Below are 26904 nucleotides of genomic sequence, written 5' to 3'. Positions count from 1 at the left end.
TCATCATGATAAAAGAATATGTCACTCGTAAGCTGCAGAATATGTTTTTCATACTTTTTGACAGACAAAGGCGTTGAGGTCGTGGATGTATGTGCTTTATATTGTATAACTAAATGTGTGGATGCAAGAATGGATACGTAGAGGAAGTCGGGAAAGGATGGTTCACATGTACTGTAGCAGGATAATTGGCCAGTCCAAGAGCTCACTGGCTAGATGAATATGGGTGATGGGTGGCAGGAAGTGTGGAGGGATTAATGCAAGAGAATAATCACTGGCATGAAATACAAAACAAATGAACTCTTCTGTGCACAAGAACAAATCAAAGACGCAGCTTCTCACTTGGATCTCACGTTCAGTGCCTGTTAGCATGACAGCAAGCTTGTCTTTCATTTTCATCCAACAACTCCACTCAACAGCGAAACTGACAAAGAGGTCTGTCGCAGTCGATTGTGTGGTGTTAATTGTGCGCCATAATATCATCCTTCTCCAAGGGCAGAGGGGCAGTAATGAACGTACGGACATCGTAGTCACCGACTCCTCGCTCGCTCCACAGCGAAGCTCACTCTCCTGGACTGGAGGAGAAGCGCTGCCTGCATGTCAATGAGCACGACTCCCTGTTAACCAACTGAGCGCACAGGGTCTCTTGTCTCACACACATTGGCTGCCATCTGCACCCTGAATGGGCTCCTCCGAGTGTGTGTGTGTGTGTGTGTGTGTGTGTGGTGGTGGGGGGGTGAGAAAGAGAGAGAGCTCTTCAGAGGATGGGCTGTAGTTAACCCCATGCATATGCCTGTCTTGCTGCTGCTTTGAGAAGCAGAGAGATCATTGAGAAAAAGGTCTATTTTTAGACATGAAATAGGGAGGGGATAAGCATGAGTGTGTGTGTGTGTGTGTCTGTTCTCTGTCTGTGTGTGCGCGCGTAATGCTGTAAAATTCTATGGGTGAGCATGATGTGTACTGATAGTCTTTTCCAAAACAATGTCGCAGAAGAGGCACAAGCTATCTTACACTTCACACACGATCATATGAGCCACACATGAATCCTAGAGGAAAACACACACACACACACACACACACACACACACACACAAACACACACACACACACACACAAACACACACTCACACAAATCTGGATATCATCCTATTGTGCCTGCAGCTAGGCCTGACAGTAATGTTGGACTTCACACACACACGCACACACACACACGCACACACACACACACACACGCACACACACACACACACACACACACACAACCTCCCTAGCAACGAGACACGTGACGCTCGTATTGTGTGCCCAACCTTTTCACGTTCTCTCTCTGTCTCTAATCCATGTCTTTCATCCTGACAGGTGCCAGCGGCTGGTGAACTAGGCTGCAGATTGATGATTAGAGTGGGCAGAACGGACACACGGACTGGTACCAATCTGAGGTCATGTGAAAGTCTGTTTGTCTGCTGGGGAGTGCGATTTCCGTAATCGCAACTTGGGTTAAAAGTTCATCTCCATCGCTCAGAGGCTGGAAGTTAATCAGCCCAGTGCACACAGTATAGTTAAGGCTTTTCATATAATCTTACAGAAAAACATGGAGGTTTGATGTGAAAATAGGGTTTTTACTGCAGTGTTCCCTAACCAGGGGGGCAGGAGAACCCAAAGGTGCTGCAAGAAGTAATGAACAGAATGGGAAAGCTGAAAAAGATTTCCGCTACACATTTTTCTTTCAGGCTGAATTGAACATTGGACCTCCCCCCCGCTGAGTAATCCAATCATAGCTTACTGTATTGATTGTAGACAGACAGTCTGGAGGATATAGTGTCTCCTTTTTTAACATTTTCATGACCTAAAACACGAGCAACATTTAAAGGTAAAGAGTGTTAACCCTACTCTGAACATCAGCCTTTCAGCATTACATCATGTATGCAGCCATCAGAAGCATAATAGCCTTTTACTGTACATGGTTTAAAAAGGGTCAGTTGAAAATAAAAGAGATCAACCTTGCTCTGCACACTGACAACGAGAAACCATACAAGCTTAGTTTCAACGTTTTGAGAGAAATAATAAATAAATAGTTAATAATAGAACATTTTGAGGCGAATAACAATGCATGTTAAGGCTCTGATGAAGTGCGTTATTAAGGTTCTCTGCAGTATCACTGGATTGTGTAGATATTTAGCAAGTGACAACCCACCGTGACGGTCATCCATTGGTTTTGCAAACTGCGGTTTGAAGCCTCGAGTTTAGCATTTTGACCATCGCCATCTTGGTTTTTTTTGGAACTAGACGTAGGAGCGGGGGGGGAGTGGGTCTGACCGAGAGTTCGTCCACTGCGTGCCCACCTACACCAGCAACCATGCACCAATTGAACAGTACTCCGGACCTGGTGACTACGTCCACTTTTATATACAGTCTATGATATATATAGTCACACCAACCAGAGAATACCACGTTTTCATCTTCTCCTTAACCAAAAAAGCAACAAAGCTAACATAACAATACATTCACATGCATGCACAGACTTTCAGTCTTTCACATTACTATACCTTTATCTGCATGCATGAACAAAGTGCTCAGCCACAGCACCCACAATACCCCTCCTCCCCACTACCATCATCTTCCCCCCGTGTAAAGAGGCATGCGAACATTAATGCATTCAAGTGGGGAACGTCTCTCTGAGTCTGTAATCTGACTGTGTCTTACACACAGCATATCTCCGCCGAGACAAACAGCAACAAAGACAATGTGGTAATTCTACAGCGGAATCCCTAAGCCTTCCCCACCTCCCTCGCAGTCGTGATCGATTTTTCTCAGTCCAGTCACCCAAACCAACGTATCAATCCTTTTTCGTAATAACTCTAAAGACACATCTGCCCTCTCCTAAATCCATTTCATCTCATTCTCAACTCCTGTCCGGTGTTCCGCCCCCTCCCCCCCCACCCCTCCCTGTCACCCAATCTCAACACCACACCTCTCTTTCATCCGTGTACCGCGGCACCAGCTTGTTTTCATTCCCTGCCCCCTTCACAACAGTGTCCCCGATCTCGACCTTTCCTACTGATTGTGCGCTGACCCTGCAAAAAAGCAAAGGCGTTCTTTCGGTTTTAATTATTCATGTGTGATGAGAGGCTCCGGCTCCTCTCCACTGCAAGCCAAGGAAAAAGTGCCTCTACAGTAAATGTGTGTGTGTGTGTGTGTGTGTGTGTGTGTGTGTGTGTGTGTGTGTGTGTGTGTGTGTGTGTGTGTGTGTGTGTGTGTGTGCGCACTGCACCTGATATACATTTCTGTGTCAGTTTATCTGTGTGTGTGTGTTTTTTTTTAGCATAAATCTGATTTTTCATACATGGTCTCATAGCTTCGGCCATCACCGCTTTCTATAATTAATAATGTAGTCATAAGATAATTGCCGAGCTCTATGAGTGCAGTGAGCTGGAAACATTGCAAAAAAAAAAAGAAGCCAGACAGGGCATGAAACAGGAGCAGTAAGACAACCATGCAGGTTTTAAACAAATCTGCAGGTTAGCAAAACATTATTAAGAGAGAGGACACGAGGGCAAACGACAAGGACGTGCACCAGGCTGGGTTAAAGTTGCCCAAGCAACAGCCCACTTGACCTCTTTAACTGAGCATGCCCCCCTGGAGGAAAATAAATGTAACTACAGTTTTATTTTTAAGCTGGTGTGGCGGCATGTACAAGTAGCCAATTAACTTACGTACATTTCAAACAAGTCTGAGCTTGTCCCGTTTGTATTACGTCGCGCAATATTGCCTTTCATTATGCTATCACATGCTCCAATCTTCGCTAGATGGCCAGCGAGCTTCATTCAATCAATGATGAATTCATGGAATATGGTAAATGTGCATAGTGTTGTTAATGAGTTTCATCTTTAACAGAATGTTGGTGTTTTTCCATAAAGGCTCAACCCCAAAGGTCCAGTTCAGAGTTGAAGAGCCTCATGATCAAATTTTACTTCTAGTGGCTATTGTGAAACATGGGGCGTCAAGGCTATAAATTATGTTCTAGAAATCCAATAAAACATTTTGTAATTGTTCTGCATTATAGCATATATTTTTTCGGATACAAAATTGAATCTGCTCAGGTTTAATTTGAGGGCTTGACCTGTAGTCATGGAGTCAAGCCACTGCCGGCATTACATCCATACAAATCGAGCTAAAAAAAAGTGTTCAGGTGTCTAAGTGCATTTTGGTAAGACAAGAAAGTCGATGGCCTTTTCTTCAAGCTCAAGCAACGGCCCCTCAAAATGTCTGTGCATGTCCCTGGCAAACAACAATTATTACCCAAAATGCTTGTTGTAAACATCCATCACATTTAAGAAGAGGTTCCACTCTGACATTACCGGATTTGGTTGTTCATGTACGAGCTTTTCCAGAGTAACAAGGGATTACAGTGACATCTCAGGTGGCTTCACTTTTGACGTAAAGATAAAGAGCTGTAGATTATAATGCTAAAAGGAACTTTTAGGAGGATCTATGTAATAAATGCATTCCATTGCATTTGCTTCACATTACAGGGATCATTACTGTACAGCATACTGTAACATAGACAGCTTCACTGACTGCTGTGCCTCTATCAGACCACTCTGACTCGTCCAAGTTTAAAGTGATTACTGTTCACACCAAGCAGCGAACTCGGCTTCTTTCCCCAGTGACACCACCGACAACTCTGCATGACATCCCCGGAGCAGGAGCGTGAATTTAAACTCCTTACAAATTCCGCCATTAGGCTGACAAATGAAATGCAGGCTTTAAGTCAGCGGAGTGAGCCTCAAAAGCCGGTACGGAGTGGATGGAGGCAGATTATACGGGGGCCTCATCTCACCGATATGGGGCAGAAATCGCTGACAGTCAAGGCGATGCAGAGTGTCACGCTTCTGATGCATAAAGTCTGGGAGTTCATTACCCCTCATATCATCACTGAGCACACAGAGGACCCCGGAGCTCTGCAGTCCTCTCGCTTCTCTCTCTCTCTCTCTCTCTCTCTCTCTCGTTTTTACACCCTCTCACTGTCCCCCCGCTCATCCACTCTCCGTGGCTGAAAATGATGAAAGACTGGGGAGCCCACAGTCATCATTATACACCTCAAACCCTTAAATGTGTCATGGTTGGGCCCGTCAGGCAGAATAATGGCCACTTACTCAGACTGCTAAAGCCATTTTGTGGTACAGTGATATGGAGAGGACGAGAAACAATGCAATACTTGAAAATGTATTGATCTTATTTGGTTAAAATTGTTGTTTAAGTGCAACCACGGGGTTCTCCGGAAATGTAATCCCTCACACTAATAGGTCACAATGTAAATCGTGTACCTACAGGGGCCGGTGCATTCATGCACGAATCGTAAAACAAAAATTAGGGTGTTTGAATCTCCCCCGCAGAAGCACCTGCATGACACCGTGACTCAGACCCTTCGCCTCCGCATCTCCATGGTGACACCACTCCTCTCGCCAGGGTCACCCACTCAGGCGAGCTCATTAGGGCTGTTGTCACGTTAGCCTGGCCGCCCCTAGGTGCCTTTGAAGATGACACTGTGTGTTTGTGTGTGCGTGTGTGTGTCACTGTGTGTATATTGGATGAGTTCCTTTGTCCTCATGTGTAGTGTGTGTGTGTGTGTGTGCCTGATATAGTTGGACAGCACTGCGATTTTAGCAGTAGCTTGTTGTCGCAACTTGATGTTCGATCCCACATCTTTCATAAACAAGCAGAGATGAGGATGTTGTTTAGGGTGAACTCATCTCGATATCACCCTCTTCTCCCTCACACACACACACACACACACCCGACCCCTCCCAACAGGGTACACACTGAGAGGTTTCTGAGGGAAGTTAAGTGAGATTGATTGGTTAAGATGATTTCAGAGCAGCTCTCAATAAAGGGGGACAGAAGGGGCGAGTAGTAGGGATGCAGACAAATGACAACAAATGAGGCGAATAAAGGTGCTGATGAAAACGAAAAGTTTTTGGTCAGGAAGACTTAATTCTGTTTGGTATGAATTTATTTTTTGTCATTTTGCTCAGGGATCATCTCGACCTCTGGGGTCTTGTCTTTACTTATTAATTAGCTGTGACTTCGTCAGAGTGTGGCAGAACACTCAATAATAAATTGGAAGAGAAGTCATGTGACTGAACTGAGACACACGCACACACACACAATCAAGCCCGGTGTTCAGAACAGAAAAGGACAAAGGGAACGATGGAAGCAGCCACCCAGTTTCTTCTATCAACAACATGAGATGAAATAACACGAAGGCTCCTGGGGGCTGCTCTTATTCGAACCTGTCCACCGGCTCAGTCGACTGATAGAGTGAACAATACCTCACGTCACCCATCAATCATCCTCCTGTTTGGTTTAATTCTTTGGGATTGTGACCAACCAGTTTGAACATTTGCTTATTTCACCTTGCTGGTGTTGGTAGGTCTTGATAAATTGTCTTCTGGCGCTGCTGTGCTTATTACAATCATGCAATCAATCATATACCTATTTAATTTATTGCAACAAAAACTTGATGAAAGTGCATGTTCCTGAAGCCTTTCTATTCAGGAAATGTCTCATCTCCTGGTAAGACAACCAATTACACTGAGAGAACAAAACCAAAATGAACTCGGCTCTTTATATTAGAAGAGTCAAATTGCTATAGCAATTGACTGCAGAGCCCTGCCCGTGTTAGTTACTCTTGCTAGACGCTGTGTTCTAGTCTAAGGACGGCAGATTGTTCCCTGGAATCGCATGTCTTGTCGAATTAATTTCGCCGGCCTGAATAACTGTCGCTGGAAGATTTTATCTCTTGTACCTAGCCATGTAATTAAGCATGTTAGCTCCAAGAGTTTGTTGAAAACACACTAGCTGTGTTTTGGCCAGTTATTCTGAATATTTATTCGCATTTTGATAAAACCATGCGTGTAATTTTCACAAATTCAATCAAGAACAGGATAAAGTGGCCGGTTTTACCATAAACTCTGATAACAGATTGTCTTTATTCAGTGTGGAAATACCACTCAGTTGATAAAAAGTTGCAAACAATGTATTTTTAAGCTAAACCCCTCATACTAACGTAGATAATAATGCATCTTTCCGTCCCCCGGCCTTGTAAGTAACACATCATTTCCATCTCTTGTTCTCTCGCGTTGAATGCGTCTGCTGTCTTTGCACTCATCCGTCTTTTCTGTTTACACATCACAGACGCACAAACTGGAACTCCTACGGTTTAGTTTCCTGTGTGTGCTCTGAGAGAGGCAGACTGTGCTGGCCAACCTCCAGAGTGGATTCGCTGTGACACTGTCTCTTCGAGGGCCTCATGAAGGGAGGCTCGGCTCCCCTCCGAATGGCCTGGGAGCTTGTCAGTGGCCCGCCTGTCAGCACACAGCCCGGCCGAGGACGTTTGATGTACCACATGAGGATGAGAGGTTGGGTTGGAGGAAGGGGAGAGATGGATGTGAGCAGGATAGAAAAGGGAGGTAAGAACAGGTGAAAATAACACATTGGTCCGAGGGAGGGCAAGTGTAGGTACAAGCCTTGAAGGATTTATTATTGCATGACAGGTGCCCATTTGAGGGAAAAGCAAGTGTTGAATTATCAGAGGAATTGATTAAAACATTACTTAAGGCAGAATGTGGGGTTGCTAATTAGACAAGTATTGACTTGGATCAACGTTCACTGCACAACCTTTGGGGCTAGAGAGCTGGGAAAGAGAAAGATTTTCCAATTCAGGGCTGACAATGTCACCAAATGAAGACGATAGGGATATAGGCAATCCTACAAATTTTATTAATAAGGTCATCTTCCAAGCCAGACTTTGCGGCCACAAAAAAAAAAACCCATTAGACAGATCCCACCGGGTGCCCAACAGAAGAATGTCATATTCCACTAAAATGGCATTATTATTTCCATTTTAAAAGCACCCTGAGAGTGACCAAGGAAACTGCAATCAAACACTCCTATGTAGTGAAATTGCAACATGCCCGAACTCATACTAATCATGACCTACATTTTGAAGTTAATTTTTGGAAAATGGAGCAAAGCTTCCTCTTCCTATGCGGCACTCGTCTCGACCCTTTCCAGAGAGAGCACTGGTGTTTCAATTAATGTACGTGGCGGGAAGAGAAAAATAACGGTCTTTTGGCACTTTAGAACGCCTGCGTTCTTGGTGGCCTCATTAAATGTACATAAATTGTCTGACTCATTCAGCTGTATTCCCCATTATCCCTCACAGCACATGGAACATCACATCCACACCCTGCTGAGAATCCCTTTATAATGGACCTTCCACAATTCTCTCTTTTTTTTCTGGTATCCTTCCATCCATGCTCCAAAAAGAGAATGCCAAATTTGTATTATAAACCTGAGATCTGCTTAAACTCCCCCCACTTGTCATATTGACATCAGCACGCGTGTATGTGTGATGTACACAGCAGACTCTCATCCCAGAATGGAATGATTATCCATGTTTGCCGCAGTCCAGTACATAATCAGCCAACATGGGGAGTGTAGGTGACTGGCCTCCAATCTCGGGTGCTTTGGGAGTGCTCCAGCCACACTGGAGGCACTGCACCATTTGTTGCCCCAATTAAGAATTCATTGGCCACTAACGATGAGTTCTGACCTCCATTTCCTGCACCTTTGTCTCCCCCACGGTGTAGTAAATCAGCCTAGAGTGATAGGCCTGACACACGCACACATACATACACACACACACACACACAAACAAACAGGATGACGGGCAGACCATGGCATGCAGCAGAAAGGGGAGCGAGTGGAGGAGGGGGAAGTAGAGAAGGCAGAAGGGGACAGCGGGGTAAAGAAAGAAGGGAAGATATCAAGTGAACAGGAGAGGAAGGGGATGAGAAAGAAGGCGGGAGAAAGGAGGAGAAAAGGGGTTGGCCAGTCTCCAAAGCACACCACATAAAGATGCAAAGTAAGGCTGGCATTAGTATGGAGCCTTGGGGAACGCCTCTGGTACTGATAAATACATCCAACTGTCTGTCTGTGCACTGCTATCTGCTGCATGCTGCTGTATACACCACCGTTATCCCAGTGGGAGGCAGGGACACCACTAATCTCCCCCCGAGGTGACACTTACACCTAAGCGTTCCCCCAGATGTTGGAATGCTGATTCCGGCTATTATTATTTCCGTCACGGCACACATTGTGACGGAGCGAGGGGAGCTCTCATACTCGTTGTTGAGGACTGAACAAAGAACTGCAGTTTGTTGATAACTGTGTTCCTCAGGTTATTACAGTTACAGTCAATTATGTCAGCGTGTGGTACAATTTCACCCATTTGACAGACTCAATAGATGATAATATCTCAATGAGATTCATTTAAAAAAGATATTCTGGTACTTTTCAACCTGGATCTCATTTCAAACTAAATTCTGTGGTTGTTTTGTGTCTGACTCCAGCATCTGAAGTATATTTGGAAAAGTTACGAAGGTTTCCACTATTTTAGTTTTGGACGGAGGTGGCGAACCCAAACAGCATGACCTTAAGTCAGAATGGCCACAATTATTAGAATGAGCCAATAATTTTGGCCAGCTCACTGGTGGACTTATCTATACAGTATAAACATGTACATGTATAAACTCATGTTTTGTAGTCAAATATAGTATACATATCGTTATTGGAATTTTTTTACTCCCCGACATCGTAATTGGCATCGAACCCCAGAAATCCATATCGGTAGGGCTCTAGTTTTTACTTTTTATATACTGTATAATATGTACTGAGCTTGGCTGAACTGTGCAGAGCCATCCTCTCATCTTTGAGCAAGAAAATACCAAAATATTCAGTTAAGTGAACCCTACTTAATTTACAAATACTCTAAAAGTATTTTAACTAATCAAAATGCATTTGAGACCTCCCCCTCTGAGATATTGCAGGACTGTCAGGCGCAGTGAACATTTAGATATATTATTACCAAAAACTCTTAAAAAGGTTATGGCTGACTTTATGTTATGTTTTTATTGTTCGATGTGTAACAGTCGTGCTGTCAGCTCCTTTCACCTTCTAGTCTGAACCTGATCTATCGTCTATCGAGGAGACTGCTACTCTCACTGCTGCATATGGCATTAAAGCAAACAGATACATTCCCGGCATAAGCACTTTCCCACTGCCAGAACAATGTCAACTGTTTTAAACTGCCACAATTTTCCTGTCACCACAGGCGGGGCTGGGGCCAGGGACGGACATGCTTGGCTGAATATGAGCAGGACACATTGCTCATTCAGGCAACACAACGACAAAGACGGATCCTTCAAAGTCCCTCACTTGCATGCGCACATCCAAATGCACCAACTGTCACGCAAACAAGCATTCCTCACACACACACACACACACACACTGCTTGGCACGATAGATGGGAAAAGACACAAAGGTCAGCAGTCAGCGGGGCTTCACTTAGACAGGACTCGGGTTCTTTTACATCACCTTGACTTAAGAGATGGAGCTGACCCAAACCGATCTTTTCCCCAGTTGTTGCACTGTGATATACAGTACAGTGCAGGTCAGCAACTGTCTGTTTAAAAGGGCCAGAGTGCAGATCGGGTTTCAGTATCCCCCCTGCTATGCAACCTGCGCTATGTGCTTTCCACTGTCACGACCCGGCTGTTTATTATTTTACCGTCCTCTGGCATGTGAAGAAGAGATCCCATGTGGTCGTGAATGACACGTGCATTTATCTTGTCCCCGTTTGCAGATCAGCACTCCCGTCAGTGTGATGGTATATCTCCCTGAAAAGCTGCCCTCCAGGGGAAGTGATATACAGAACATATGATTCGCACACACGCGCACACATGCAGTTACACAAATTGTCACAGAGATGTTGAGGTGACTGGTTGTCACACCCGTTGACCCTGTCTTCACTGTGCTGTAACTAGACAAAATACACTGCAAGAAAACTAATGCACAAACTAATATATGTAAGATAAAGCTACTGTTTCTGTTTTCACCCAACTGCGTCAAATAAGATTCTTTGAATATGATCATTAACAACTTGTCATCATCAGACCTTTTCCTGTGTCTAAATGCCATCGAGAGAGCTGAATGGAGACTCACACAGAACCTGTTGAGGGACAGATTGTGGTTAAGCTCCTCTTAGATTACTTTGTTTCCTCAGACACAATCGCACACATGCACAGTGCCAGCATCTAACTAAAGCCACTTTAATTGGCCCGACCTTGGGCGGAGGAGACCAAGGGTCAGGGGTTAGACAGTCAACATGCCAATCACAAACACTGATGACCTTGTGTGTGGGAACTGTCAATAGGCTTTGCAGATAAGACGAGAATGGCCTGTTGTTGACTCCCACGAGAACAAATCATCCATCATGCACAGAAATTCTCCTGATCTAACGGGAAATACTGTACCTGATGTGTACAACTAATGAGGACCGTGTGGATTCAACCACCTCATTTTTTTTACATGAAAGCCTTATCAATATTTTAATCGTAAAATATAAAAAAGTATAGAGTGTAATGCAAAGATGTGAAGATTAGATGTCTCATCTGACTCTGACCCTGATCCAGTCCGTCAATGGTTTAATTCATTCTCTCCACACTAGCCGGTGAACAAAGGACAATTTAGCTGCTAAAAAGCAAAAGATGTTTTCCTTAGGAACTGGTGGAGGCCAATACAGAATTAAAAAGGAATTTAGCATTTCCAGCTGGCTAGAAACACAAGTCATAGAACTGCTTATGTTGCTCTTTTGCTATATCAATTTCAGAATGTAATAATATGACATTTGGGTATTTACAGGTTATCATGCTGCTCCCAAGTGGATAAAAGCAACCAGAACATTACTTCAACCTTTACCAAAAGTATTTTATGATAACTTTTATTATAAGCCACTATAAACTATAACTATTATTACGGTTACTATAAACTAAACAACACACTATCAAAAGCAATAATCTAGTTGCGTGGCAAGAATAAAATATAATTTGCAGTGCAAGAATTCCGATAACATTTTTCATGTGACAAAAACATGTGTTTTTCAAAGAATGAACTGGAGTTATGGTGGCCATGAAAATATGTTGTTCTATTTCATGCAAGCACTTAATGAACTCCTGATCAAAGCTCATATTGTGGTGACATTGTTTCCGTAAATAGAAATTCCTTTTTTATATTTATTAAATGGGCCAAGGTGAACTCACTACATTTATTAGATTATTAGTGTTGATTGGAATATGATTGTGTTTTTATTTCCCTCCCAAGCCACTCGTGACTGAATGAAGCACAAACGCTGTGGTTAATTGTCTTGGCTTCACCGGAAAAAAAATATATTGTTTTTACTTTGGTTTGTTTGTCACTTGTCCTTGTGATGGAAAGGAATGAGATCACATGACCCAGCACGGCATCAATGTGGTCCACATTGTAACTCTAATGATTAACCACAACATGAGCTGAGAATCTCGAGGTATGGCTCCGTCTTGGATGCGTGCCGAGGACTATGAGTCCAATGGGCAAACACGCTTGGCAACCTGCAGCTTCGGGTTGGTAGAGGAGGCTTAAAGTAACAAGATTGGAAACTTTGCCATCTGAAGGAGGGATAGTATGGTGGATTATTTTGTAAAAGATTCAAGATCTCTCTTGCCAGCTGTGGTGCTTTCTTGTGTCTCATCAGACATCTGCCACTTGATGCTCATTTAGCCGTGTTATGCAACATAGAAAACCCACCGCTTGCAAGGGAATTGATGGCCTGACCCGTCCTGCTGGTCGGATTTCAGTCTTGCATCATTCACTCCATGCATACCAAACAGCACACTACAAATCAAATCAAATCCAGTTACTTTACTTTATACGACAATAAGTCATAAGAATACGCGTTGTTGATTAGCATTACATCAACGGATACTCTGCTGCGTATATCATGACGTCTAAGAATTCCCATCAGCTGTTGTATGCTGCTACATGTCAATTTACACTCATCAGTTGGCAGCCAGTATTCACTGAAGTGTTGTCTGCCCAGCTGTGGATTAGCACACAAGGGAGATCTCCTTGGCCATGGCTGTCGCCGTGGCCAGATAGACGGTGTAATTAGCGCTTAGTGCCAGCACCCAGGGCAGATCCACTGACTGGTGGGAGCCCCTTGGGATTGAGAGGAAGATGCTCGCTAGAGGGCCAGAGGCTGAGTGACAGAGGAGAGGATGGGAGAGGCAGGGAAAACCGAGGGAGAAGGACAGAGAGGCCCGTAATAATTTGTTGCTGCTCTGGGGCTTCTGAGATTGGAGAGCCATGGGCCTTCAGTGCAGAGACGTCCCGTTTAGTACATGTATGTCTGTTTTGACTTCGTGGACGGAAGAGGGGAATGCCAGTGAGTAACGCTCATTACAGTAACATCCATTTTATTATGTATTATGCATGTCCAGTCAGCACGTTCACTCCAGATAATGGGAATGCTGCAAAAGACCGTTTACATTGAAAGCCTTTTTTGGATGTCCTGTTTGTTTAGTTTAATACATTAGGTTCAGCATGTATATTTTTCATATAGGCTATAATTCTTAATCAACAAGAGTTTTTCATCTGTTCATGACAGTGATTTCACATCGTCAGGAGCAGGCAGCCAATTAGACACATGCACTTTGCACAATGTCAAAGTGAAGCTAGTTCTGTACAGCTGCTCTTAGACATACACTGAAGTCTGGACATTTTCCTGAACTTCTCCGTAGGGGATGTATGTGAGAAAGCATATGTCCGCAAATGTTGCTCCGGACATTTTCTGAAATGTGCCTGCCAGCCCCCTTCCTGAAAATGTCTGAGTGAGCCCATGTGAGAATACAGCAGGGAAAATCTCAGGAAGATTAACGGAAAGCGAGTGAGTGCTCTACCCAGGTGCCGCCCCTCGCCTTAATGTTCTTGAAAGGTTCATGCTGTGGTGACTGCGTCTGACCAGGACAATCTCTTGCTGCGTTCCACATATGTGAAGAGCAAACCAGACCAGACCCAATTTTCCAGACTTTTTCCTGACTTCATGTCTGAAAACAGCTCATTCCACACATCTACAATGAATAACATGCCTCTATTGTGGCATAGAAATGTCACGAGGAGTAGCACACGTAACACCATGGGTGATCCCCTACTTTGCATGTAGTTCCCCATGAGAGCGGACACTGACGGACATGCTAATTCAGCATAATAAAAGGTCAGTGTGACAGAACTGCCCCCCACCTTCTCCTGGGAACACTGTGACAAGCACTGCAGCCTACTACATTCTCTGTGTGTGTGTGTGTGTGTGACATGATGTACTGTTTTGCCATTCGTTGCACTCACGTCATTAAAAGTGCAGGAGGTGTAGTGTTTTTATGTGTGTTAATGCATGTGCCCATAAAAAGGGGGCAAGGTACAGTGTGTGTGTGTGTGTGTGTGTGTGTGTGTGTGTGTGTGTTTGTGAGACACAGAAGTGTGTGGGTGTTTTTAGGTGTGCTCCTGTTGGGGCTAGGCTGCTTAAACAGCACATCGTGATTAACCGTCAGGTCAGTCTGGTGGTATTAAGGCCATCACTCCAATCCCCTCATATCCATCACAGCCTCCGGGCCTGGAATTACACTGCCAGTCCCATCCTGACAGGTTAAGGCTGGACTTCCACTGGGCAACCAGCCCCTGATTTTGGCTCTAACTTATAGCCTGTGGTGCTATTTGGCATAAGATTCATAGCCCCCCTCACTGCAATACTTCAATACTTAAGACTGATGAAAATCTGTGATCAATAAGCAAATAGGAACTGAAAGGGCAGTCAGGATCTTAATTTATTGACTCGAGGGATCGGGATGAGCCGTGGTGTGACGGGACTCTGGATCGAGGTGTTCCATCAATCCTTTCACTCGACAACAGCCGGCCTGCTCCAATTTCAACTGAACACCAGGACGTGGACTTTGACAGCCAATCACTGTTCATCGCATTTCTTAGAATTTATTTGGCCAGACATCTTAGTTACTGTTACAACCATTGTGTGTCTGCAAAATGTTACCTAAGTGTTGAAAATTCAAACCACCATGAAGGATAGGAAAAAAAAAAATTAAGCTAAAATTTACAGGACATATACTGTCAAATATGAAACGTTGTGGGGCAAATGCAGATAGCATAAACATACAGAGGAAACAAGGTAAAATGTAAATTACATTACGTTAAGTATTCCAAAAAAATGGTTTTATTATCAAGAATATGATCAGATTTGTATATTAAAGCCACTGAAACATATCAGGGGGGGGGGGGCGGGGGGCACTGCACAGGATGCTGAATATGAAACGGCTTAAATTTGCCTGTTTGTCTACGAGGGGAAGATTGATTAAATAAACAAATCACAGCTGTCAGAGGGCCGCAGGAGTCATGGTTACTAAATCAGAGCAGTTGAAGATTCATAACCAGGCTACAATCTAATCCTTCACTGGAAACTGCACACGCTTCTGGCACAGAACTGTGTCAGATAGGTCTTGAGGAAAGGAGGTCAGCAATATGAGAAAATACTCTGAGGAATGGAAACGCAACAAAACAAATGATCTTTTAGATTTAGTGTTAAAGGTTTTTAAATCGGTTTTGCAGGAAATGTATTTTCAAAAATTGTCACCCATCTCACCCCACATATAGAGGGTTATATAAATTTCACACAGAATAAACAACTCTCTGAAGAAGACTGTCATTCCCCCTATATCGCATTTGTGCACACGTGTGCAACACCACTGTCAGAGAGCGTGTGCTGTTATCGCCATCTGTACAATAGATTGCAGCGACACTACCAGGGCACACAAAAGATAGCAAGTTGTTAATCGGTGACTTTCTGCCCCACCATCACGTATGGCCATTCGGGACATGAAAAAAACCTTCTTGTCTTCAGATGTGGTTGAACCGGGCATTGCAAAAACAATCCAAATCCTAATTTAAATCCTACTCTGTGCGTACATGTACCTGAACACATCGCAGCTACAGTCGGACATCACTGTCTGCATAGATGATGTGGCTTCACAAACATTCCAGCATGAAATTGCTAGAATATGTGTGAGAACTGATATTACAAGGTTTCAAATACACTGTGTTTGCCTGACAATACCTCCATGCTGACAACCGGGGCACATTTAAAGAAGCCTTGACTGAATAAACTGACAACAGTTTAGAATATGAAAACCCTTTGCGTATCCACGGTGACATGTTGGAGATAACCACAATGATTGTGAGGCATAATGAATTAGGTACGATGGATGAATCTCTAATCATTTGCTTCACGACAAGCGAGGCTCAATGAAACATCACCGACCTCTTGACTGTTCTGATGTGACATGTAACATCCTCACTATAGATTTGATGTACACAATCTCTGTCTTGGCATAAAAAAAGAGAAGAGGGTGTTTTTCTTATGTTTACACAAACACACTTTGACCCACAGTTCTAAAAAGATTTAGACTCTGGACCACATAAAGGCTCCGTTAAGAGCACGAACACTAGGCAAACATTTTGACTTTGTGCTTGATACTGTTAAGCACCGCTCACAATAGAACAGCCCCAAAAAAGAAATGGTCTAATTGCAGATTCCGGATGCACCGGTTAGTCTTATTTGCACAGAGTGGGAAATTAATTACAGCTAAAACAAACAGTGACAGGATCAAATCCCTCAACACGTGACCGATGGCTGCAGGGGGAATTTGTGCTCTCTCTCTCTCTCTCTGCTCATTATGGCTGTAATTAATTAGCCTCTTTTGGAGATCACCACAAATACAGTCGGTGAAACTAATCTTTCTTCCCTATGTCTTTCCTCAAGGATGAAGCACATCTCTCTCAGGTAATTCTCCTCGTCCGACCTTTTGTTTGCAAAAAAAAAAGAAGAAAAAGTTAACAATAGTGCACTGGAGTTCACTTTAGTCGCTGCAGGACAATTTCTGCATCAGCTCTCAGTAACAATTCGGCTGCTATCACATCCATCTGAGAGCTGAGGAATCTCTATTTTAATGTGGAGAGAAAGCCTCCGAACGACATTAAGCTCTTCACATCAAAGAAAAAAAGTAAATGGTTTTCTGAGCGCTGTTCTCTGTGGAAAGGGAGGAGGCTGATAAAGCATGGCAGAACTGCATCGCAGACGCTGTGATTGAGATATCGACCTAATAATGTACAAAGGGGCCCCTTGATGTACAACCGCTCTCAGTCTACCCCTATCTCCTTCTTTTCTGTCTTTCTTTTCACTTCCGAATCCTCCCCCCCCAACTCACGCTCTTTCTTGAAGGCCTGATTTTGCTCCTCCCATGAGGCTGGAGAAACTTCTAAGAGTACACCCATTTATCCCAATGAGTGGCTTTCAAACTTAGCTCATCCTTCAGGGACTGACGGGATTCCAAGGAGGAGACCAAGGGGAAGATGGAGAAGGAGAGATAGATGGAGGGAGGGGGCGAAGATTATAAAAAGGACGAAAAAAGACTGATATGGGTGTCGGAGGTATGAGAGAAAGAGAGCAAGGGTGATCTGAGAGCTAGAGTAGTATGTGACTCAACTACCTCAGCGGGAGAGCAGAGGAAGGACGAGCAGGGGATAAATACAGCAGGATGACATCCCAGCGCCCTGGAAAGCCTTCTGACGCATTTCCTCTCATTTCGGCAGCGCTACACACAGCATGGAAAGAATAGTTTTGCCCGGTAGAGCCACAGTTAATGCAAACTCATATCAGACCCACAGTTTTCACAATGTGCTCCACCACCATGAATTATATTTCAGTGATGAGGGTTTTTTCCAGATGCATGTAATACATTTAATTAGTACTAGTACGTATTGGTTTTGTGTAATAGCAGCTGTTCTGAATGAGTTGGGGTACCTCACAGACACAATAGATAAAAAAATGCACTTTCTCTTCGTACTGACATGTCTAATGCCAAAAAATATAATTATGCAAAGGAGTAATTAAGAGCATTTCTACATCCATTTACAGTATGGCTAGCTGTGCGAGTGGGAATTAGGCTTATGCTCGTGTGTCTAGTTCCACGATGACTGAGATTTATGAAACAGAATCAGGTGTTCTTGCAGTTTTAGAAATTATACAAAAAGAAATTTGTGCATACACACAGTTTGAGATGTGAATGTGCACAGAGTTTCAGACGCAATGTTTCAACTATAAATTGCAGACTCCAATTGGAGACTAATATGTTTTTTTTTTGTTTTTCCCTTCCCTTTTGTTTGTTATATAGGGTTTTTCGCGAATGTAAAACGTCTGCAAAGTGGTAAAGGGAGCTCCTCTCCCCGACAGGAAACACTGAAACGCCTCGTCAGTTATCTGGCCGATGCTTCCTTAACATTGCAATGTCATATGATGTCATGTGCACGTCCCCAACAACACCAGGTAAAGCAAGAGCGGAGGCAGACACTTCCTACAAGCACTAGAAATGGTCGACCAATCATAACAGAGTGGGACAGCTGGCCTCTTAAAGAGACAGGGGCCAAGCATCTCAAACAGTGGCTGGCAAGAAGGAGCTGCAGGAATGGACAGTCTGAGGAAACTGATACGTTTGCTGAACATTAGAGCTTGTAAACCCTTCAAGTAATAACCCCAAATAAAATCATGAACCTAAATATGAGCATAGTATGTCTCCTTTAATTTGTGTCAAGCACTTCATTTGAAGCAGACTGAAGACTTCATCGTCAGTACCATGCACGATGGGTCCATGGAGCAACAGCTTTAAGGCAATATCCAATAGAAAACTGGGGTTTGATTATCTTTGTTGTGATATTTATATACTAAATGTATGAGGACTGCATTGTAACCCTCGCTCTCATAAATGTCCATGGAATTGTGGAAAAGATTAAAAATCTCCTGTACACAACAGAACATGGCAATCATGTGTGACTTGATTAGTGATTGGTTATTCCTGTTGTCTACTAGAGACAGGCGCAGCTAATGAGCTTTACACCCTCACACCATGAGCAATTTGGGAAAAGATCAGAGCTCACACACTCACACACACACACACACACAAAACACATGGATTCACACAGGACGGATGTGCAGAGTAGACAAAAAGATGAGTGAGAAGAGGGGTGGCAATTAGAGTGTTGCAGACCACCTTGAAACATCTGCTCAGAATCAATGTTAGGTCGACAATGTCTACAAATGAGGCTGAGATTGATGTCGTCTCCCAGGAAATGTGGTTCAAGATGTACATGTTTTTTTTCAAAGATAATCAAATTATATGGAGGTCTTTACAGGTTCACTATTTTGGATTTGATTCAAAATGGACCCTTGGAAAACCACCCCGATGTGAAAAAAAATAGCGAAAAGAATTTCTAAAAAAGAAAAGAAGTGTGATCCAGCAGACGCCAGAAGACTGCCAATCAGAAAGAGACCATGGGATAATTAGCCCTAATCCAAACAGCAGTTGACCTGAATCGGCCCTAATAAAGAGAGAACGACAACGTTGACATCAGCTTGAGGTCCAAATAATTAATAAGCTCCCATGGTCAAAATGTAATGATCATCTGCCGTCTGTATTAATAGCTAATTCCACCAGTCATTTACTTCTTGTCTGTGTTTCCTTCAGTATCATGGTATTTCTAGTTCAGAGGGTCACAGAATCCCGTTATCATACATCGTCAAAACGCCAAATCCAGCAGTGGCACAGTGTTGAAGTATTTTAATAATACATTTGTTTTCGTGGGATATATGACACCTCTCTCGGTCTGTTGTTTCTGGAGATGGGATGGTGGGGATTGTTGACTGTGTCCTGCCCTGGAAAGCACTGGCCAGGTCAGTGTCCATCCATGTGAGACGACAGGTTACCCTGCTGATGTCGGCCCTTTTTAGAGGTTAGAGCACGACAGGACTGGAGCGGCTCTCTGCATCCACCCGTTAACATGAAATATCTACCGTGACACCCTGTTGAGAGGGGGGGGTGATTCCATAAAAAATTCCGCTGACACCTGCAGACGTCGTCTTGCATTACACAGCAGACATCAGCAGAGTCATTTTCATTGGACAGGCTTCCAGCGTCGGCCGGTTTGTCTGCTCTACTTGGTTCTTCACTTTCCTTTTCCTTCCTGCTTTACGATAAAGAGATGATCGGCACGGTCTCAAGCCCAAAATATACACACATTCCAAAAATTGTCATTCCATTACTTTCCATTCAGTCTGAATAATTCTTCAATTATTCTGTCTTCACTGTATTGCCTGACAATGAGTAGATATGACTTCAAATCTGGCATCAGAACTGTGCATGAATAAAGACCTTTGTCTAAGGTCAAATGGAGGATGAACAGTGTTTGAAGCCGCCGCTCATTTATGTACTGTACTGTAACCTTCGCTCCTGTAGATTCATCCTCTTCGAGGCCGGTGCTTCACATCTCCAAAGCTCCTTCTTGCCGCTCACATCCAGGTCAACACCCTCAGGTACAGTACTAGACACCTGAATAAGTCACTTTAGACAAAAAATTCTGGTTTAATTACTGTAGTGTAAAGGCCTGAGGATCGCAGTCTCTGTATTAAAAATCTCCACAAATATACAATGATTCACTGACAGTATGCTCCATCACCCTTCAGCAACAGGGTTTATTTTTATTCAGTTTAGTAAACTATTGCGCATCGTACTCTTAATGTTGCCAGCAAGTGCAGTAACGTTTTCTGTTCATTTCTCAGCCTCTAGCTCTTGTTTTCCTGGTCTTTTATTTTCGGACATCAACAAGCTGTAATATAATAATTTGCCTCAAGGTCATAAAATGTCAAAATGATTTATACGTACGAGTAAAAGGCAGTGAATCAATAAATGAAAGGACATTCATGACCTTTCAAACTAACGAGCACTCCTTCAAGAACATCTTATTAGCTTTAATAATCCGCATTGGACTTGTGTAATTTAATGGACAAATAAAAATGATGATATTTTAGTATTCAGATAGGTATATTGTTATTGTCTTCACACCTGGGTTACACAATACACACGTTAAGGCTTGTTCCCCTACAACTAACACTCAGCGGTGACCTTGCTGAGACTAATCCTTCACTCCAGTGGCTTTACAAGGAATTTTCAGATGCTACACTTTTGGTACTTGGCCGCTCAGACAAATCACATTGTAGAGTGAAGAGGCTTGAACCGAGCTGAGCACAGGAAACTGGATCCGACTGGACCTCAGCTTCTCCAGTTTATTTCTGAACAGTGTAACCTAACCTGAGGAAGTGGGGTCTATGAAAGAGATGACGATGGCTGTACACATGATGTAACACTATTGTTGGGCTGTATTTGTACATCATTTCCATAATGGTTTTATGTGTATATTTGTTTTTGTTATGCATTTATATGAATTAATGTCATGGTTTGAGGTTTCAAACTAAACACCACAACTTAATTCAACCTTGAGGGGTCAACAAAATCAGTACTTACTGATCCAAGAAGCTATTGTTGTGCATCTATTCTTCTACAACACAGAGATGAATCTAAATTGTTTGCTTCCCATTTTCTGTCCGTAACATATGAGTAGTAGGTTAGCTGATAATGATAATAATTTGCCTCAGGAGGTAGAGCGGGTCGTCCAGTTACCAAAAAGTCGATAGTACGATCCACGGGTCCTCCAGTCCACATGAAAACGTGTCCTTGGGAAAGACACTTAACCCTAAATTGCCCCTGACATGCAGTGCACGAATGATGTGGGATAGAGCAAGCATTGTGTATAGCAGCGCTGCATGAATGTGTGAATGTGTATCAAATTCATTCATTCATTTAGTTGCATACAGTCAAGCGCTTTGGGTGGTCGATGAGACTCTATAAGTGCTATATGAATACAGTCCATTTACCATTTAGTCCATTTAACCCCATAAGCCAAGATAATTTATTATTAAATCTGACTATTTCGAGTCACCACTGGTTAGAAATATACCATCGACATGTTGGTGTTATACCCGGACCTCTGTTTTGATGCCTCTGCACAGCATCTTAAGGTCGGGGGGTACGAGGTCAGTCGGGGTGACAAACACTCGATGACAGACAGCTTAATGCCTGCAGATGTCATTTCACTTGGCCCAGACGCCATGTGCTATTCCCCAAACCACTGATCCTTCCTTCCACACTCATTTTCTGACCATTCGAGTCGAGTCTTAGATCTACGTTTTAACCCCCTTTTACACCCAGGAGAATCCGTCATCCAGCTGTCTGTCAGTCTCTAGCAATAAATGCTATGATGCCTGAACCCCCCCCCCCCCCCCCCCCCCAGCTAAGCTGTCATAAAGTGTTCTTGGGTTTGCATGTCACAGCACTTTATATCGGTGTTTCTATTTCACTCTAAGCTCTTATTTTAATCAAGCCATGTCGATAATATGAGGATTATGAGATTTGCTAGTTTGCAGAAGAAGCAGACTGGGGGGCTACTTTTTAGATGTGCCGAAATGATCCCTTTGTTCAAAACAAATAATGTGCATGGTGTGTGCACACACACGATACACACATGTGGCTGTACATAATTAGGGATTTTAAACACAAGGCGAGGCCCAGACTGGGATTCGAGAGGGGAAGATCCCAGCAGCAGCAGGCTCTCGGCTTTGTCCACCTCAGCTCTCTCAGCACACATCATTAATAACCTTGGAGAAGAGGAGAGAGGAACAACTGTTACTCCTTTTGATTTATGGCACAGTCCCTGTATTTAAGAGTGGATCCAGAGTTTCACAACACAGGGTCGGACCAGCGGTGAGTAAACCGCCAGTCCCCCGTGTGCAAGGGGCAAGGTTTGCTTTCAGAGGGGTCTCCTTGTTCTGGATCAGGAGATGGAGCGGGACACAAACAGAGGGAGCAGGGGAACCAGTGTGTGGTTTCCAGACTCATAACAATCCTGCTGTGTCCCATTCAGCTCCTTGGAAGGGATTTGTCCCTCCAGTGACTCTCTGTGCCGCTGTCTGTGCTATTTCAAGAGCAGAATGCCTCCGGCTGGATCAATACAAACCCAGAGCAAACAATGAGTACTGAGCATATCCCCTTCCTCCTGCAGTGCAGAGGGGAGGGGATGAAAGGTGTGCAAAGTCCACAACGTACTGGGACATGTTGTTTGAGACTGCTCTCCCATGCACAGTGGTTTCCAGGTTTAGGAAGACTCAGAAAAGCTGAGTCAGGTAGAGCCTTCAATGTTAAATATACCGAATGTGAGTTCTGTTTGTTCTCTCCTTCCCTGCAACCTTTCTTCAATCTCAGTGAGTGACGGTGACAGATAAGTGACACCGGAAGATTCCCAAACTTAGGGAGAGAGGATTTTTAAGAAGAAAAAAAAAACCCCCAAAAAGTTTCCTGAGGAAGACAAAGATGATGGAGAGGCTTTTTTTCCTCTTTTTTTTGAAAGAGTAAGCCGGCACGGCAAGTTCTCAAAAACAGCATCAGCGTCAGTTTGGATATGTACAATGAGGTCGAGGATACTGACTGTCCGTCATGCTCTCCCTGAGAACCTAAGCAGGGCCCGGCTGCTCGCCTCCCCAGAGACCTCTGAGGCTCAGGGTCATAAGAATGAGCGAACGGGTGAGAGGGACAGAGCAGGCAAAAGACAGAGATGGGAGCACAGAGACAAAGGCACAGACAGTGACTGTAGGGTATGAACAGAGGAAACAAATAAGTCAAAAAATAACTGAAGTCATGAGACTGGGTGGATGAATGTACAAGCATCAGCACAAGTTCAAAGTATACGATTTTTCCGTTGCAGCATCAATTAATAATAAGCACCATCTCTTTGGGCATGGGTAGCGGGGGAAGATAACTCCCGATCATATCGAGTCTTCGGTGGTTCTGCTGGATTTGAAAACTCCAGAAAGAGAAAGGATCAGATTGGATTCTTCCGTCAAACCTTATCATTTATTCACACGTCGAAACTGAAGCCTGCCCGTGTTTAATGAAAGTGCCCCAGCTCTGGCTTGGGGAGCCTGTTTTCCATCTGCAGCAGTTTTCTATATATTTTTTTCTATCATATGCTGGGAGGAGGGAGAGCAGGCATTTAATTAGATTTTTTGGTGCTATCCGGACTCCTCCGGGGGAAACACCTGTGAGCTACACACCAGTTAATAATGCAGCTAAAGAGATATACAGATATAATGAGTTTAACAATTATCAAGCGGATAATTAGGCTGAAAATAACAACCCTTCCTGGCTATTAGGCTACGAGCACTTGATGTAGCTACTGTAATACAGTATGTAGTAGAGGAGTATTGCTTGTGGATTTACATAGATTCCTTTTTTTCTATAAAAGATCATCAAGAGTGGTCTATTTTTTCTCATTATCTATTGCTACTTTTATTCTAAATTGCAATTAATGTATGGGCTAATTTACATTGATATTTTAAAATAATCAGTGCTAACCCTCCCTATAATTTAAACAAATAAACAATTAGCAAACAAAATTCCTTACGTATATGTCATATATACAGTAGTTGTATTCTTTAATTCATTTTATATTCCAAAATAGCCTGGATCAGATCTGAAGGACGGTTTCTCTCGTCCTTCAGATTTTTCTGAATTCATCAGATTTTTCTGAATTCATCGCGTAAAGGAACCCTTGTCTCTTGACCTTGATGTGGCCTTTTAACAAGACTGGACTAAGGTGAACAGCTCTTAAATTGTATGTAATCCTCATGACAGAGAGGAGCCTGTGAGGACTTTGAGTGGAGCGATGGTGACCTTTTACCAGGTCACCTCAAAGGCCAGGCTGCTAAGTACAGTCCCGATTAAAGGAATATCCCCCTTCCCAGAATACACAATTCTCATATTGCCCTGGTGTAAACAGAATTATAGATACTTTGTCAGTGCTTTTGTCACATCATACATTACAAGGTTAGCCGAAATGTCAGCCGCTCTCGCTGCCGTGGCATTCAGTTTTATGGCTGCGTTGTGGCTTGCACTAAAAAAGTCTCTTCCCCTGATGTAGACTTTACTCAGTATTTTATTTACATGCATCCATGAGCGGAGGGACAGGACCACAGACCAGTGCCATAGGATTTAAACTTAGCTTATGATAATCACAAAAGGTATCAATCGGCTTAAGGCCCGGGGTCTTTGGGGATACTTTTATAACTATAAATGTAGACAATACAAGTATTCAAGCGAGGTTAGCATCAAAACCTGCAGTTAAAGATAACATTCAATAACACTCTTTTAGATGACTTCACTTAGAAGTCATTAAAACATCTACAGGTTCTAATGATCTTTTAAATAAACCTTTATTTTTTACAGACTCGAGGTTTTATGCCGCCTCGAAAACCACAATTATCCCATAATTGGTGGTGGATACATCAGGGTGTACGGCGTGGCAGGCTTTAAGCACCATTAACCCTCTGTATAGATCCACAGCTCACTTTATGGGTCTTGTTGGCAGAATGTTTTCTATGAGGGCGATTTTTCAAGGGCCCTATCAATATCCAATGGCAGCATAAGCTCTGAGGGCAGAGCAGTGAGTGATGAAGGCAAGCGCTGTCATCATGCAGGGAAGGCTAATGAGAAAACAGTTCCAGCGCCTGCTCCTGCATTGCACGTATGATTACAGAGGTGGGAAAAAGGATGTTGTGTTAAATGATACCCGATGACAAGGATACGAATTCTCAGGCTGCGAGACATAGTATCACTGCTATAAATACTGCAATCTGCAGTCCTGTAGTTTTCATGGAGCAGTAAAAGACAAGATTGAGTTACAGTGTCCTGCCCGTTTCCCTGACGTGGACTAGTGTGTGGGTGGATGGGGTGGTGGGCGGAGGAAGACGAGTGTGTATGGGGTTGAAGGAGTCAAGGTTCCCCAGAGGGGGAGCTGGATGGTAATGTGGAAACAGGCGTAATTAATCTCCAGATCGGTTAGGGGGTGCTGGGCAGCCGAGTGTCTTGTGTCGTGCCTCTCTGTGCTGGGGTGTTTTCGTGATGGACCCCACATCCTCCTCACACTGGGCCCCTGGGGCCATCCTTCATTCTTATTTATGAGCTTCCACACGGCCACTCAACTCTGCTGTAACACCTCTGCATCGATTCCTCAAGGTCGACCAGGAGCTAAGCTGCTGCCGGTGAGCTGTTCACACGCACAGCTATAAGAGGAGAGTTTGGTATATGCGGGTGTGTGCATGTGTGTGTGTGTATAAAGACAGTTGTGGCTTCTGACGGTATTTCCGTCTGTCCTGTTCAGGAGGGGGTATACCTTGCAGCATCCATGCAGCAAAACTCCAGGGTGCCACACCCAGTCCTGCTGCAGAAACCACATCAGGACAAGGTTTTCTCATGAAAAACAGAGACGCGCCCTGCAAATCATGACACAGGATTCTTATAGAAGAGGGGCCACTGTTTGAAAACCTTTAACAACCATTTAGTTATTCCAAAACAAAGTAATTTTTAGCAAAGGAAAGTATCTGTCAGTCTTTTATGAATGATCTTCATCTGTCTGAATTGTGACGTTATTGTTGCTGCACTGCAGTAAGAGCAAATTCCAGTAGATAAGACGCAATAGTTAACGTGCAGACTGACATCCTTGATTCAGAGCATGGTGGAATAGTTACGGGAGAAAAATGACACTGTGGACATCCCAATAACCTTCGCCCCTTCCAGCTCAAGCCTACCTACTTCTTACAACTCTCTATTATTTGTCTATGTCTGAGCTACTGCAGCCTTGAGCCTGTAATATCCTTCCGTAACTCAAGTGACTAATCTTCCAAAACTCACTGCTTCCCAGCCTCCACACATGCCTGCCCGGTACGTTGTGACTTAGGCAGCAAAGTTTTCAGTCGAGCTGTGAGCAAAAAGTCTGCAGCGTCATCCCTTCTCTGGTAGAACTTTGTGGCCTCTGTGCATCACGGAGCTGATCAAGGTCAGAGGTTAGCAGCTAGGGCAGCAGGATTTAAGTTGGGGGGGAAGGATGTCATCGCTGTATCCAGGCAGTTGCATTCAAGCTCTGGGAAAGGGACTTCCTGCTCTCCCCTGGGGGGTGGACGGGCACATGGTGGGT

General features: G+C 43.7%; 1 protein-coding gene across 5 annotated transcripts in view; it reads right to left on the bottom strand.

The window, feature by feature from the left end:
• Positions 1-26904, bottom strand: part of stxbp6 (syntaxin binding protein 6 (amisyn)) — a 137304-nt gene that overhangs the window by 19333 nt on the left and 91067 nt on the right. The window contains exon 6 of one of the 5 annotated variants that reach the window (XM_035609595.2): positions 22283-22534. The exons of the other annotated variants lie outside the window; for them this stretch is intronic. Within the exon in view, the coding sequence (XP_035465488.1) occupies positions 22514-22534 (21 nt within the window). The 3' untranslated portion in view covers positions 22283-22513. Of the gene's footprint in view, positions 1-22282; positions 22535-26904 lie in introns of those variants that run through there. 5 annotated transcript variants of the gene reach the window in all.

This window comes from Scophthalmus maximus, chromosome 15 (genome assembly GCF_022379125.1).
Source record: "Scophthalmus maximus strain ysfricsl-2021 chromosome 15, ASM2237912v1, whole genome shotgun sequence".
NCBI lineage: Eukaryota > Metazoa > Chordata > Actinopteri > Pleuronectiformes > Scophthalmidae > Scophthalmus > Scophthalmus maximus.
This window is presented reverse-complemented; position numbering and strand designations above follow the sequence as displayed.